At 38.9% G+C, this 12,811-nt stretch overlaps 1 protein-coding gene across 1 annotated transcript in view; it reads left to right on the forward strand.

Moving 5' to 3' along the window:
• The window catches only part of DOCK2 (dedicator of cytokinesis 2), a 201,064-nt gene that overhangs the window by 170,760 nt on the left and 17,493 nt on the right, over positions 1–12,811 (forward strand). The window contains exons 37-42 of the mRNA XM_082323800.1: positions 1,529–1,619; positions 2,696–2,815; positions 4,600–4,689; positions 6,033–6,137; positions 8,328–8,469; positions 10,182–10,263. Coding sequence (XP_082179926.1) covers positions 1,529–1,619; positions 2,696–2,815; positions 4,600–4,689; positions 6,033–6,137; positions 8,328–8,469; positions 10,182–10,263 — 630 coding nt within the window. The remainder of the gene's footprint in view (positions 1–1,528; positions 1,620–2,695; positions 2,816–4,599; positions 4,690–6,032; positions 6,138–8,327; positions 8,470–10,181; positions 10,264–12,811) is intronic.

Genomic DNA, 12,811 nt, shown 5'->3' on the forward strand with positions numbered 1-12,811 from the left:
CTTAGACGAAGATCAAATCACTCAACATTCGTTGTCTATTGTTTTAAATAAAGAAAATGCAGCTAGATTTGAGGTTTGATGGAAGGTGTGTCGTACATTTAGAATGGCAGAAGAAACATTCAGCTTTTGTAGAATTGTGCAGTCTGCCAAGTCTCTTTAAATATGCAACACTACATGCAACGCAGAATTACCAGTACAGCGTTTCTCTGTAAGAGCTACAGCTGTACTGGCAAATTCTTCCAGATGTGACATGGCCTCTTACCGTGTCCACCGGTTTTGCCTATGAGCTGCAGCAAATCTTGCTGTTGAAAAGATCACTAATTCCTGCCTCTCCTCTCATTCTGCAAAATCTGCAGAACAACCTGTGCCTCAGCCACGGCAGTACAAAGCCCAGAATCTCAGCTGAAATGAGCGCTGAAGGTGATTCAGAGCGAAACCTGGAACGATGAGCTGGAGTGGCCAGGGAGAACAAGGCTCCCTCTGTGGGCATTGCTGAGGGGGACACGTTTTCGGTTGGGTTGACAGCTGGGAATGGTAATCATAGAATCATGGAATGCTTTGGGACAGAAGGGACCTTTAAAGGCCATCCAGTCCATCCTCCTTGCAATGGGCAGGGACATCTTCAACCAGATCAGGTTGCTCAGAGCCCCGTCCAGCCTGGCCTTGAATGTTTCCAAGGATGAGGCATCTACCGCCTCTCTGGGCAACCTGTGCCAGTGTTTCACTACCCTCATTGTAAAAAATTTCTTCCTTATATCCAGTCTGAATCTCCCCTCTTTCAGTTTAAAACCATTCCCCCTTGTCTTATCGCTGCTGGCCCTGCTGAAATGCCTTGAACTGCTCCAGCAAGGAGTCAGAGTTCCTGTGTCAAAACTCCTGTTGTGTGTAAGATGGGATTCATTTTGTCTTTTTGGCTGCTGGAAAAGATGTGGCTTAAGTCACACGATGGGCAACGGTTGTGCTGGTAGCAGCAGTGCTGCCCTGGGAACCAAGGAGAACACTGGCAACATAGAACACCTCTTCTGCCCCTGCCACCTTCCAAGTTGTACAGGGACTTGCTTTGTCTTTCTGGGATGGTGTCTTCTGTTTTTTCCTTTACCTTGTGTTATCTGTTGTGCTTGCATGTATTTGCATGGAAAATGTCTACATGCAATTGCAAAGTGCTACAGAGAAAGGCAGCTGTCTTTAGTAACGGTCCAGAAATAATGGCCTCGGAGGCCTGACTTAGACCTTGAGTCTCATCGTTCTTCCTCTTCCTCTTCGAGGTGGAGCTGACAGCAGCTCACAGGAGGAGGTTAGCGCTCTCCTCCCTTTGTGCACAATGTTTCAGCGTACAAAGAGAACACAGAAAAGTCTGAAGAAACGCACAGAGCTTTAACCCTTCTCAGAGAGTCCTTAAAGACTCTTTGGGTAGTGACTGCGAGGCATCTATGAAGTTTCCATCACAGAGTTTACCTAGAACTTGTTTGACACGTAGTATTCCAGTCACGTCAATATCTGGTCTAATTCTTGTTCTCTCCTCTAACAGATACTTGTATAAATTGCGAGATCTTCATTTAGATTGCGAGAATTACACGGAAGCAGCGTATACCCTTCTACTCCATACGTGGCTCTTGAAGGTTAGATTTTCTAAACGCAATATATAAATAAGCTTTTGCAATTTTCAAATTTATAAATTAAAAAGCGATTGTCTTAATCTCGGATTTACTGCGTATTAGTTATTTTCTGTAGGGGTATTCGAGTTTCTACTTAAAAATACTGCAGTAGTTCATACAAAATTAATATTAATTGCTGAAATTTTATTTTCAATAGGGGATTAAAAGCCACATATTGGTAAAATAAAATATTGTAGCAAAAATAGTTTCATTTTATAGTGAGAACATTGTGTGCAAATTCTGAAGCCATTTAACTCCCATGTGGTTTTCATTTTGCTAATTTCTTACTATCCCAAACATAACGATGATGAAAATTAAATGTAATTTTTTCCAGCTATCACAGAGGGACATCTGACTTTTCATTTTAAATAATATGGATCACTCTGCCAAATTATGTTTGCTTTCTTTTGTAGCTGGTAATTATTTTTCTTCTCATTGTGACTGATGTTATCAATAGAAATGATCAGTAAGATGCATTTCCATTTCAAGGAAAAATTCAAAAGTTAAATATTCTTCAGCAAAAATTTGAGATTTCTTATGGAATTTATTTTAGTGTAGAACCATATAAATCTGGCTTTTCACAGTGCTATTTTGCTTAAACTTCATTTTGACTTTTCTGATCATACAAAAATATGAGGTATATTTTATGTATCGGAATAGACAAAGATAATATTATATGCAAATATTTTAATACAAAAAAATCAAAACCAAATCAGTCAAGATGGCACCACTGAAATAAAATGAACTCATTTTCTCACATAGATTTTTATCCTAAATTTTTGGGTGGGGGGCAGGAAGGAACACAGGTTTTTAAAATGTTATGTCTGATCCTGGTTATCACAGGAAATCCAGCACTTGAAGAGGTAATGACAACATTCCCAGTGCCTTTCCCGGTTTCTTTGTGAAAGGGTAAAAAAGACTGGGAAAAATCCACGTAGAAGAGCCAAGGGACGAGACCGGGGGAGGGACGGACTGACGTGTGTGTGAAATATTGAACTCTAAAATCATGTGGGTTTTTTTTGATGTGGTGTTATTCTCAGTGGTCAGATGAACAGTGTGCACCCCAAGTCATGTCAACAGAGTTCCAGTGTTCACAGACCTATCGACACTTGAAAGAGAATCTGTACGAGAAGATCATAGAATACTTTGACAAAGGAAAGGTAGGTCTGTAGAGTTCTTCCCCCTGCCGCATCTCTCTTTACTGTGTTCCTTTGTATAGTAGTATTTAATGAATATGCTCTCTGTAAAGCGTTTGTGTAGGAAATCCTCTCTGAAATGTGGGTCAAGTGAAAAATGTGTCCTGAAGGCTTATTCGCAGAGTATACCTGCTCTGTGTGAACATATCCTTTCGGTAACCACATTCACAAAGAAAGAGGGCTAATGTTTATACTGGCCGCAAGCATCTCCGTCAGGCAGTAATAAAATAATAAAAAATGTTGAATGTACTTTCCTTTGCTAGGAAAAGAATGCGGACTACGCAGATTGCATTTCTAAACCATTCGGTCGTTATCTCCCAAAAAACCAGACAGTTCAAAATGGACGTATTTGTTTCAGAAAAAGTCTGAGAATTGTATCCTAGACTTAAAATGTAGTAGTTTGATGTTCAGTACCTGGGTTGAGTTCAGCTTTAGAAAAAAAAAAATCTGTTAATAAAATTGTCAATACAATGACAGTAGAGCTGAGATTTTTGGAAATAAAGCAAAGGACTAGAAAGCAGGGGAAAATTCTGCAGTGCCGGCTAATGAATCTCATGACCCAATAAGGCCTTTAAGTCATTATTTCTTGTTCAGCTGTAGCCAAAGGTAGGAAGGGGGAAGGCATTTCATTTCTGCTTCTTGCAAAATAAAGGCATAACTCCCCCAGGAAACTCCCTCCTGTAATTCAGAAGGTAGAAAGTTCTTGGTGCTTCAGCACTGTGCAGGAAAATGCAGTGCTATTTATAACTTCTCTGGGTTTTTGTTGGCATCTGAAATAACTCCGGTGTAGCAGTCCCCTCCCACTGTATCAGAATAACGAAATCCTCACGAGTTCTGACCTCCCTGGCATTCAGGTTCCCCTCGATACATCGGAGGGGGTTTGCAGGCAGCTGAATGCAGCTGCCAGGTTCGGGGCCACCAAGCCTAGGAGTACGGGGCACCGTGTAAAAATGGTCGCAATGCCTGTGGCCGCCAGTGTCCTTGCATCAGCAGAGAATTATGCTCAGAAAAGCCCTTTTGTCTCCTTCATTCTGAATAGATGAGAAGACTGACAGAATTTGAGAAATATCCTCCAGAGGGGGAGGGAGTTTCTATCTGCTTTAAGCCCACTTTTGTGCTGTGTACATTAAGTGCCTATAGCAGATGAGAAAAACTGTCCCAGTCTTTCCAGCGCAGCTCTGTAATTCCTCACCGTCATTTTCAGAGGTAGCTATTCAGTTGTGTGCAAAGAAACAAGCTGCTATTCCAGGCAAGGGGCAATTTAAGTCTTGTAATTTTTTAGCCGACTAGGAGAGCCGTCATGTGCGAGGCTACCTATGATTACGGATGCTTCAGAATTTCTTGTGAAATACGTGTGTTTGCTTTAAGGAGAGGCAGGTGTCAGCCCCCTTGCACACTGCTCCTATGCTTGGCCTGTATTCTGGATGTTATGCACCTTAGTGATTTACTCTTCTTTTTTTTTTTAATGTATCTGAGAGGTTAGATGATTTTTTTATTATCTTATTGTAAGAATAAAGTAGGTTTACTTATTCCTTCCTTTAAGGAACTATAAACCGCTTTTATTTCTTACATTAATCTGCTTTCCTAAAGTTTATGATTGCCTTGAGTCTTCCATTCTAAATGTGCAGTTCATAAATGACTGCAGTTTAAAGACAGCATAATCAATAAAACTGTAGTTAAACAGCGATGCACTAAAAACTTGTTTGTTGATACTGGATTTACTTTTTGACTATGTGGTTGCGTTGCAGATGTGGGAAGAAGCCATATCTTTATGCAAAGAACTTGCAGAGCAATATGAAAAGGAAGTTTTTGACTATGAACTTCTAAGTCAAAACCTGGTAAGATTATATGCAGGTCTTCAAATTATTTCAGTCACAGAAATTAGTACTTTTGAGCTATCAAATGATAGAGCTGCTTATGAGCTTGTTGTCTACAGCTGATTTTTAATTCATTTGTCAAAGAGTCGCTATGTTTTATTGTAACAATCCAGTGGTAAAGTAGAGATTCATAAAGAACTGTTGATTAAATTAAAGTTGCACGGACATCTGCTTCTTGAGATATTTTGAAACTTCTGTAGATGAAATAAATGTGTTCTCACTTAGCGCAATTTAAAGGCCATGTATAAACGAGAGGTAACAGGGTTTTGAGGCCTTTGTACTGCTTTAGGGTAGAAGCAGCAGCTCGATGCATTTTTTCCATGAAATTTTGCTTTAAGCTTTAGGAAGTCGAATCTTGACAAGCCTAAAGAATTCTGTCCTAATCAGGGACTGGGGACTAATACATCACAAGGAATTAGAACTAGGTCCAAAGGCTAGAAGGAAGATTTTAAAGGAAGATTAAATGTTCAATTATTTGTTTTCATTAGAACTGAATTAATCTAAAAAGAATCCCCTACCCCACATACCTTCTTTTTTTCCACCCCCAAAATTCCACACTTGCATGGTCTTTAACAAATGTTTAGGGCTCATTCAATAGATATGCCTGAATCTCCCACAAAGAAACCATGGGAATCAAAACCTGATGTTCTTGAACAGCCTTGTGTATAAAGAAAGCGTCTTTTCCTCCCAATCAATTCTGCTTTTATCGTAAACTAAAAGATAAAGACAATATTTTTTTCCAATTCCCTTTAAGTTGCAGTGTTGCACGGCTCATAGATACAGCGCAGGAAATAAAAACAGTAAATCCAAATGACACCTAGTGTTTTATGGAAGACATGGTTCGAAGCCCTTTATGCGTGTGTGTCCTTAGCATGGTGCTAGGGCCGAAGTTTGAGTTGATCCATACCTCAGAAAACATTTGAGGCAGGGAGTTTGTCCAAATGGATAATTTCAGTAATGTTATCAGTTCAGTGTTTAAAGTGTGAAGTGCCAAGTATGACTTATGTGTTTGCTTTTTTCTTTTCACGCTAGTAAATTAAGGGTAAGCCTGATTCTGAGGTCAAATAATTAAAGTTGAAGCCATACACATTTAGCTATGTATTATATTTGCATATAAATGTAAACAATATTTAACGTACCACAGCAGTGTCATGTGCATCTGCATGCTGATTATTGCTACAGCTTACCAACTGATAACTGATAGCTCTTGCATACCTACCGATAGCTGTAGTACTACTGTAGAGGTTAAAAAATAAATGGAAAAAAAAGCAAACAGAAGTAATTGTGGTTGGTTTTGCTTTCAGATTCAACAAGCAAAGTTCTATGAAAACATCATGAAAATTCTGAGACCTAAACCAGACTATTTTGCTGTTGGGTATTATGGCCAAGGATTCCCCACATTTCTAAGGGTAAACCTGTTTAAATTCTTACATTTTTCATCTATTTTCATACGCTTCTAAAAACACGAGTGTACTCTGCCAATGCAAGAGAGTCTCTGGGGATATTTGCCATGGATTTAGTTTTGCTTGGATGCAGGACTGTAGTCAAAATCTGCATTATTACTTGTAAGAATATGCATGAAATGTTTTCAGATGCGTTTAAGTTGGTTCTTTCTCTTAGATTGATTGTGGGAACTAGAAGATACATCAGGTAGTGAAGGTGATACATGAGAGCTAAATGCAGCAATCTGATGTAATTCGGTATGGGCAGCTCTTATGGTACATATTTCTCAGACGAGTCCCCACACAGGTTATTGATAACTAGCAGAATGTCATTAACTAACTTGTGTTCGAATTAAATCCAAAATTCTGTTTCGCATGAGGTTGGTTTTTAGTGGACCTTATAATGAACTGACAAGCGTTTCAGATTTATATTGCCTCTCAGCTACAACGGAAATACATGACGAATGTAGAAACAGCGTATTTTTCAGACCAGTGCACTCTATAGCCAAATATTGTGTCTTTAACAGTGGGAAGTAGTAGATAAGTAGGGTAGGGAAGAGTATAATATAGAGCAGGTGCGTAGTGATATTGGCCTGGTGTGTATTCCCTACGTACCTGATAAACAGCCTCCTGGGTTGGAGGTGACAGTTTTGTTTTCTAGCCCTTCATGGATTGTTATGTGGTGAATTTGCCCAGTTGCCTTCTGAACTGATGCCTTCCAGAACATGCTGTGGCCTCACAGCACACAACTGTGCGTGTTGGAGGTTACCTGTTGCCTTTTTGTTGTCATCAGATGATTTCGCTACACTAGTTCTTACAGAGAGACTGAGCGGTTGTTCTTTAATCACCTTCCTCGTGCCGTTCATGACATGTTGTTCCTTATAGTCTTGGTTTATTTAAACATTGCTTCCACAGCAGCCATTCCATATGTTTTAAGATCCTGCTTCCCTTGCTGTCCATTTTCTAGTTCGTGAGATGGTAGGACAAGAAGTGTACATAGTATTTGAAATGTGGATACACTGTGAATTTGTTCAGTGCGATACTGAGGTTTCTTCTTTTGTTTTCCTTGTAATGACTGAAGTTCAGGTTGCTTTTTGGATCTCTAACATGCATTGAGCCGACATGTTCATAGCAACTGTCTTGTATTACTCTTAAGTTTTTTCCTGAATGGTAACAGCTAGGTGGTATCTTAGGACAATTATGGTGAGTTTGAACTGTTTTTATTAAACAGACCTTGATACACTGAATCTGCTCTCTGTTTTCATTACTTTTCTCCATTTTTGACTACCATGTGAGAAATCAAGAATCCAAAGGGTCTGTTTTTCCAACAAACCTGCCAAACACAGGAAGTCATGCACAACTGGCTTTTCCTTTAGTTTTTTAAAAGATCATTGCTTTCTTTTCACCACAGTAGTGCATGCCTTCAGAGCATAAAACTAACCTGAATATTGATGTTTTCTTGTAGAAAAAAAAAGTCTTTTCTTACATACTACAATGAATGCGGTAGCTTTCCTCACACTTGAAAAGCAATGAAAGACCTCTTTTTCCTAGCTTTAAAGCCAAAGGTGCCATGAAAACATTGGAAAAATAGTGAAATGATATGCTAAGATTACACCAAAGGAAGCAGGCACCTTTTGTTTCTGGTATTCCAGAAGTATCCTGTTAAATGAAGCAAACTGAACCACAAACGAGCACATTTGGGGTTAGACTGTATTGTAAATGAGGACAGTTTGTCATACCAAGGAGAAGGAGCAGGCAGAGGAAACCTATCTATTGGTCTTAGAAAGCTGTGAAACCTGGAGCCAGGATGCATTTGAAAGCAAATCCTTCTACTTGACAGACAAGAAGAAAAGGAATGTCAGTACTTTTCTCGCCTCCTATTCTGATTTTATTCTGCTCTAAAGGAGCATCCTCAGTGAGGCCAGTTTATCTTCATTCTGTCTAACAGCACAGAGTCGAGTTTCTGGAGAGTCAGTGCTGCACTCCAGCACCTGGTCAAAACGGTGTCTTGTTTTATAGTTAGTTAATATTCAGAAAACAGTAACATTTATTCCAAAATTTGGAGATGCTAATGTGCCTTTCTACTGATAAACATGCATCTATAACTTCTGCCTCGGCATCATATAGACCAAGAAATCAGCTATTTATTCCTTGCAGAACAAAGTATTCATCTATCGCGGGAAGGAATACGAGAGGAGGGAGGATTTCCAGGCACAGCTGATGAGCCAGTTTCCCAATGCAGAGAAGATGAACACCACCTCAGCACCTGGAGAGGATGTGAAAAACTCTCCTGGTCAATGTATCCTTGAACACGTGGGAGATTACAGAACGAAGGCGGGTTGGGGAAACCTTGTTTTTAGCAAGATTTTATCTGTGTGGAACAATCATTTCCTAAAAAGGAAGGAAGTTTATTAATACGGCATCTCAGTTTGCAGTTTTACTTATATGTCCTGCATGTCTTTCACAGTTTGTTCCTAAGGTGTTTGCTCCTGTTTTTCTCACAATTCTAAGGAGTCTGTCCCTTTCAGTCATCACAGAATCATAGAATCGCTTAGGTTGGGAAAGACCCTTAAGATAGAGTCCAACCATAAACCTAGTCCACCCCTAAACCATGTCCCTAAGTGCCACGTCTGCATGTCTTTTAAATACCTCCAGGGGTGGGGACTTGGCCACTTCCCTGGGCAACCTGGTCCGTGCTGGATAGCCATTTCAGTGAAGAAAATTCATTCAAGTTCATACATGATTTACCTTTAGTTTCTTCAAATGGCAGAAACAGTGATAAACACTTGAATTGGCCAAGTTTAAAGCAGCAAATTGTCTATTACCTCACATTCCTAGCTGTTGTGTCTTAATATTAAATTCGTGTCTTCCTTGAACATTGTTCTGACTGGCACTGCACTTGGGTATCCCCTGTATTTCTTGGCAACGCAAATACACCTTATGTCGCTCTCAGAAATTTTCCTAGGAAAATGAACTCATAAACATCGTTTACCACCTTTTAGAATACCCTAAATTATTCTTGTTTAGAAGTACTCTAACAGTTGCTTGCACACATTATCTTTTTCTTCATGTTCTGATTTAAATCATTACTGGCTGAGCAGATATGAGGTCACCTCATCGTATCAGACATTTTTTTTAACGTGTTGATTATCCTTTATTAATTTTCAAGGTAATGTTGTAACCCTTCACATGCTCTCTTGAGTCTATTCTGGTGGAACCTGCTGGAGGAGAAAAGGAATACTGCTTTCTTTTCACACTGTTGGGACTGAAGCAGAGAGTATTACAGGCTTGTCTAAAATAGTACATTAAGCTTGAGAGCCAAGCTCTCCTCAGTCTGTCTTGTGTCTTAACTTTTTTTTTTTTTTTTTTGAGATCAGATGCTTCAGTCCCTTCTTAAAGTCGAATTTGCTCAAGTCTATTTGCAACTAACAGGAGCTACGCACTAGTTAAGCACTTAAGAAAAAGCTACGGAATCTAACCAGAGGGTGTGAGTTTCAAATATACTGAAATATGTAAGAATATGATATATTTACCTACAAATACCATATTCAGATTAAAAAATAACACTTCCATGGAAAAAAGGAAATCTCAAGTAAAAGGGCTGCTCAGTTACAGATTTCACAGATGAAATGCTAAACATCATGACATTTATGCATACCTAAAGCTAAATAGTGAAACTGTTAACATCAGGTGTTGTTGATGTTATTTTTGCAAGTTGGTTGGGCTTTAAAATTTAATGAATGATTCAGTGTGATAAATTCAGCTACAGATATTCAAGCTCAGTAAATAATAAAAATATGCAGTTCAAAATTAATATTAATATATATTCACTGGCTGCTACTGGCAGATATTTCCTTTTTTGGCCAAGAAAGCTCCACAACTGAAAGCCTGAACCCTGCAGATTTTTCATCAGAAAATGTCTTTTTTATTATTATCATTCTTATTTCCCCCACAGCCTACAGTATTTCATACTGGTAGTTAATGCCATGCCCTTAACTTTCACGATTTCAGATATCCAGTGTTTTACAGTGCAACCAGTCCTGGAGGAACAACCTAGATTCAAAAATAAGGCAGTACCTGATCAAATTATAAAGTAAGTGAATTTCTGTAATAGATAATATAATGAAAGTCAGTCCATATTCCCAAACTGACAGCCATTATTTTGTGAACTCAGTCATTTGCCAAAGAATCATAGAGCTTTTATTATCTTAGTTCACTTACTTATGTATTCCCGGGGAACTTCACGGAAGAACATCTACCCATCTACCACTTAAGGAACAGCATATGGTTACAGGGTGGGGAGGTGGAATCCATGCTTTGGGTCCAAGTTATTGAGTTTTCAACACAGGTTCTTAGACAAGTGATGGAGAGAGGGATCTTAGAGGTGACTGGCAGTATGAGAATGGTTGAGTTGGAGGCTCTTGTGCAACACAATCTTGGTATGACTTATCTTGCCAAGTGCAAAAGACACGGTGGCAAAATGGTTTCCATTGGTACTATGGTCAAGATTTTGTAAAGGAATAGAGGAAATGAATTGTCCAAAGTATTTTGAGAACAGACTGGCTAATGTTTCCAAACTCCTGACCCAATGTAGAACAGGTTGAACTTATTACATGCTCCTAATTAAGTGTTCTGACTACCTGCGTGAAAAGCGATGGTTCATTCTAACAGCTGATACCAAAACTGCATACAGTACCTATTGAAATATTGGCTGACTTTCAGGCTTGTGCGATTTTTGGCTCCAAATCCATCAATATATAAGGGGGGATTATAAGAAAGATGGAGAGAGACTTTTTACCAAGGCCTGTAGTGACAGGATGGGGGGCAATGGTTTTAAACTGAAAGAGGCTAGATTTAGATGTAGGGTATAATGGAAGAAGCTCTTCACTCTGAGGGTGGTGAGGCACTGGGGCAGGTTGCCCAGAGAAGCTATGGCTGCCCCATCCCTGGCAGTGTTCAAGGCCAGGCTGGACGGGGCTTTGAGCAACCTGGTCTAGTGGAAGGTGTCTCTGCCCACGGCAGCGGGGTTGGAACCAGATGATCTTTAAGGTCCCTTCCAACTCAAACCGTTCTATGATTTATATGGTTGCAAACATGCTCAATAAAAGCTGTTGCTTATCACTAACACCTGAATGAAAAATTTCAAGATAGTATTTGTTAGCTTGTAACGGAAGGACAGCAAAAAGTACAAGCACTGTCAGTTAAGGCAGGCCATATTTTCTCCCTATTGTTGTCAACGCCTTGTGAAAGCAGAAGGTATGACTGTATCTGCCTAATTGAAACTGGTTAAAACAGGCATCTTAAGCTAGAATTTCTCCAGGTAAACTGAGGCACCTGCATTTTTAATGCACGAGAGGCTTTGCAATGCCTCCACACTTAAACAAACAAAACCCTCAAACTAAACCCTTTACTACCACTTGTATTATGACTTCGCAAAAAGAGACTGAAGGTAGAAGGCTTCTTTTTATCAGCTGAGTTAATTTCTAACTGTTCCGCAGCTGGATTCAAACCAGATGTCGCCTTCATCTGCAGCCTTCTCTATAGAATCTTTACCGAAATTGCAATTGATTCAGAGTGGAAAAATAAGAATCACCTCCCCACATACACCAAAATACGTAAAGCAGATACAAGCACAGGTCTTCTACTACAAGATTAAAAAAAAAAAAAATTAAAAAAATTAACCGTGGTTCCAGTTTCAACTTGAATACATTTTAAAATCAGTAACTAAAGACATCTTATAAGTCTGGTCCTGTTTGACTAGATTTCGGTGTAGTGCCAGCCACGTTTTGAACTTGTAACAGTTTTATTTAGCGAAGTGCTCCACATAAAGTACAATCTCTTGTCATATGGGAGATTTTGTAATTGTTTGTCTCAGCTGCAGAATTCAACCAAACTGCTAATTTCATCTGGTCTTAGAGATTTATTTTTATGAGCGTACTTTATTGGGCATTTAATTGTTAGTAACATTAGTTGACGGCAATGCATTTATTCTATTAAAGAGCTTCAAAATATCTGTCCTTTCAGATGGAACGGTATAAAGCGATCTGACTCGGTATGGCAGTATTTTGCACTTTCTTTTCTTTATTGATGAAGATAATCTTAGTAGTTTGGATCAGAAGTCATATGTTGCTATGAACTAACATACCAGAAGTTTGCTTAGCTCAACTGGTTGGGGTCTGTAGATTTATTTGTTTCTCTAGGCTTCCAAAACATGGCTTGGTTTTACTGTAAGATATTTCTGAGATTTTTTTTTTTCTCTCTCCGCAAAATTAGCTTTTACTTAACATGGCTTTAAATTGAATTAATCATTAAAACAAAAACTACAAATCAAAAGGAGAGATTTTTTCTGTGGACAGCAAAATATTTTGCCAGAACTGTGCAATCTCTGTTCTTTCAAATTAGCCAGTGCTAAAAGCCGCGTGGTTACGAGTTTGGTGGCAATATGTGCTCAGAGTGATTGAGAACAACTAATTAGCTCAATAGAATAGACCATAACGTGAATTTGCAACAGATTCTTTACACTGATGTACCCTTCTACAAATATGCGTATACATTTTCTTATCTATCAAAAGCAATTGTTATTAATGGCTTCAAATGTTTAGTTTATTGAATAACTATTGTTCTGCATTGTGAGCAAAATT

Source organism: Platalea leucorodia (assembly GCF_965183815.1).
Source record: "Platalea leucorodia genome assembly, chromosome: 11".
Lineage (NCBI taxonomy): Eukaryota > Metazoa > Chordata > Aves > Pelecaniformes > Threskiornithidae > Platalea > Platalea leucorodia.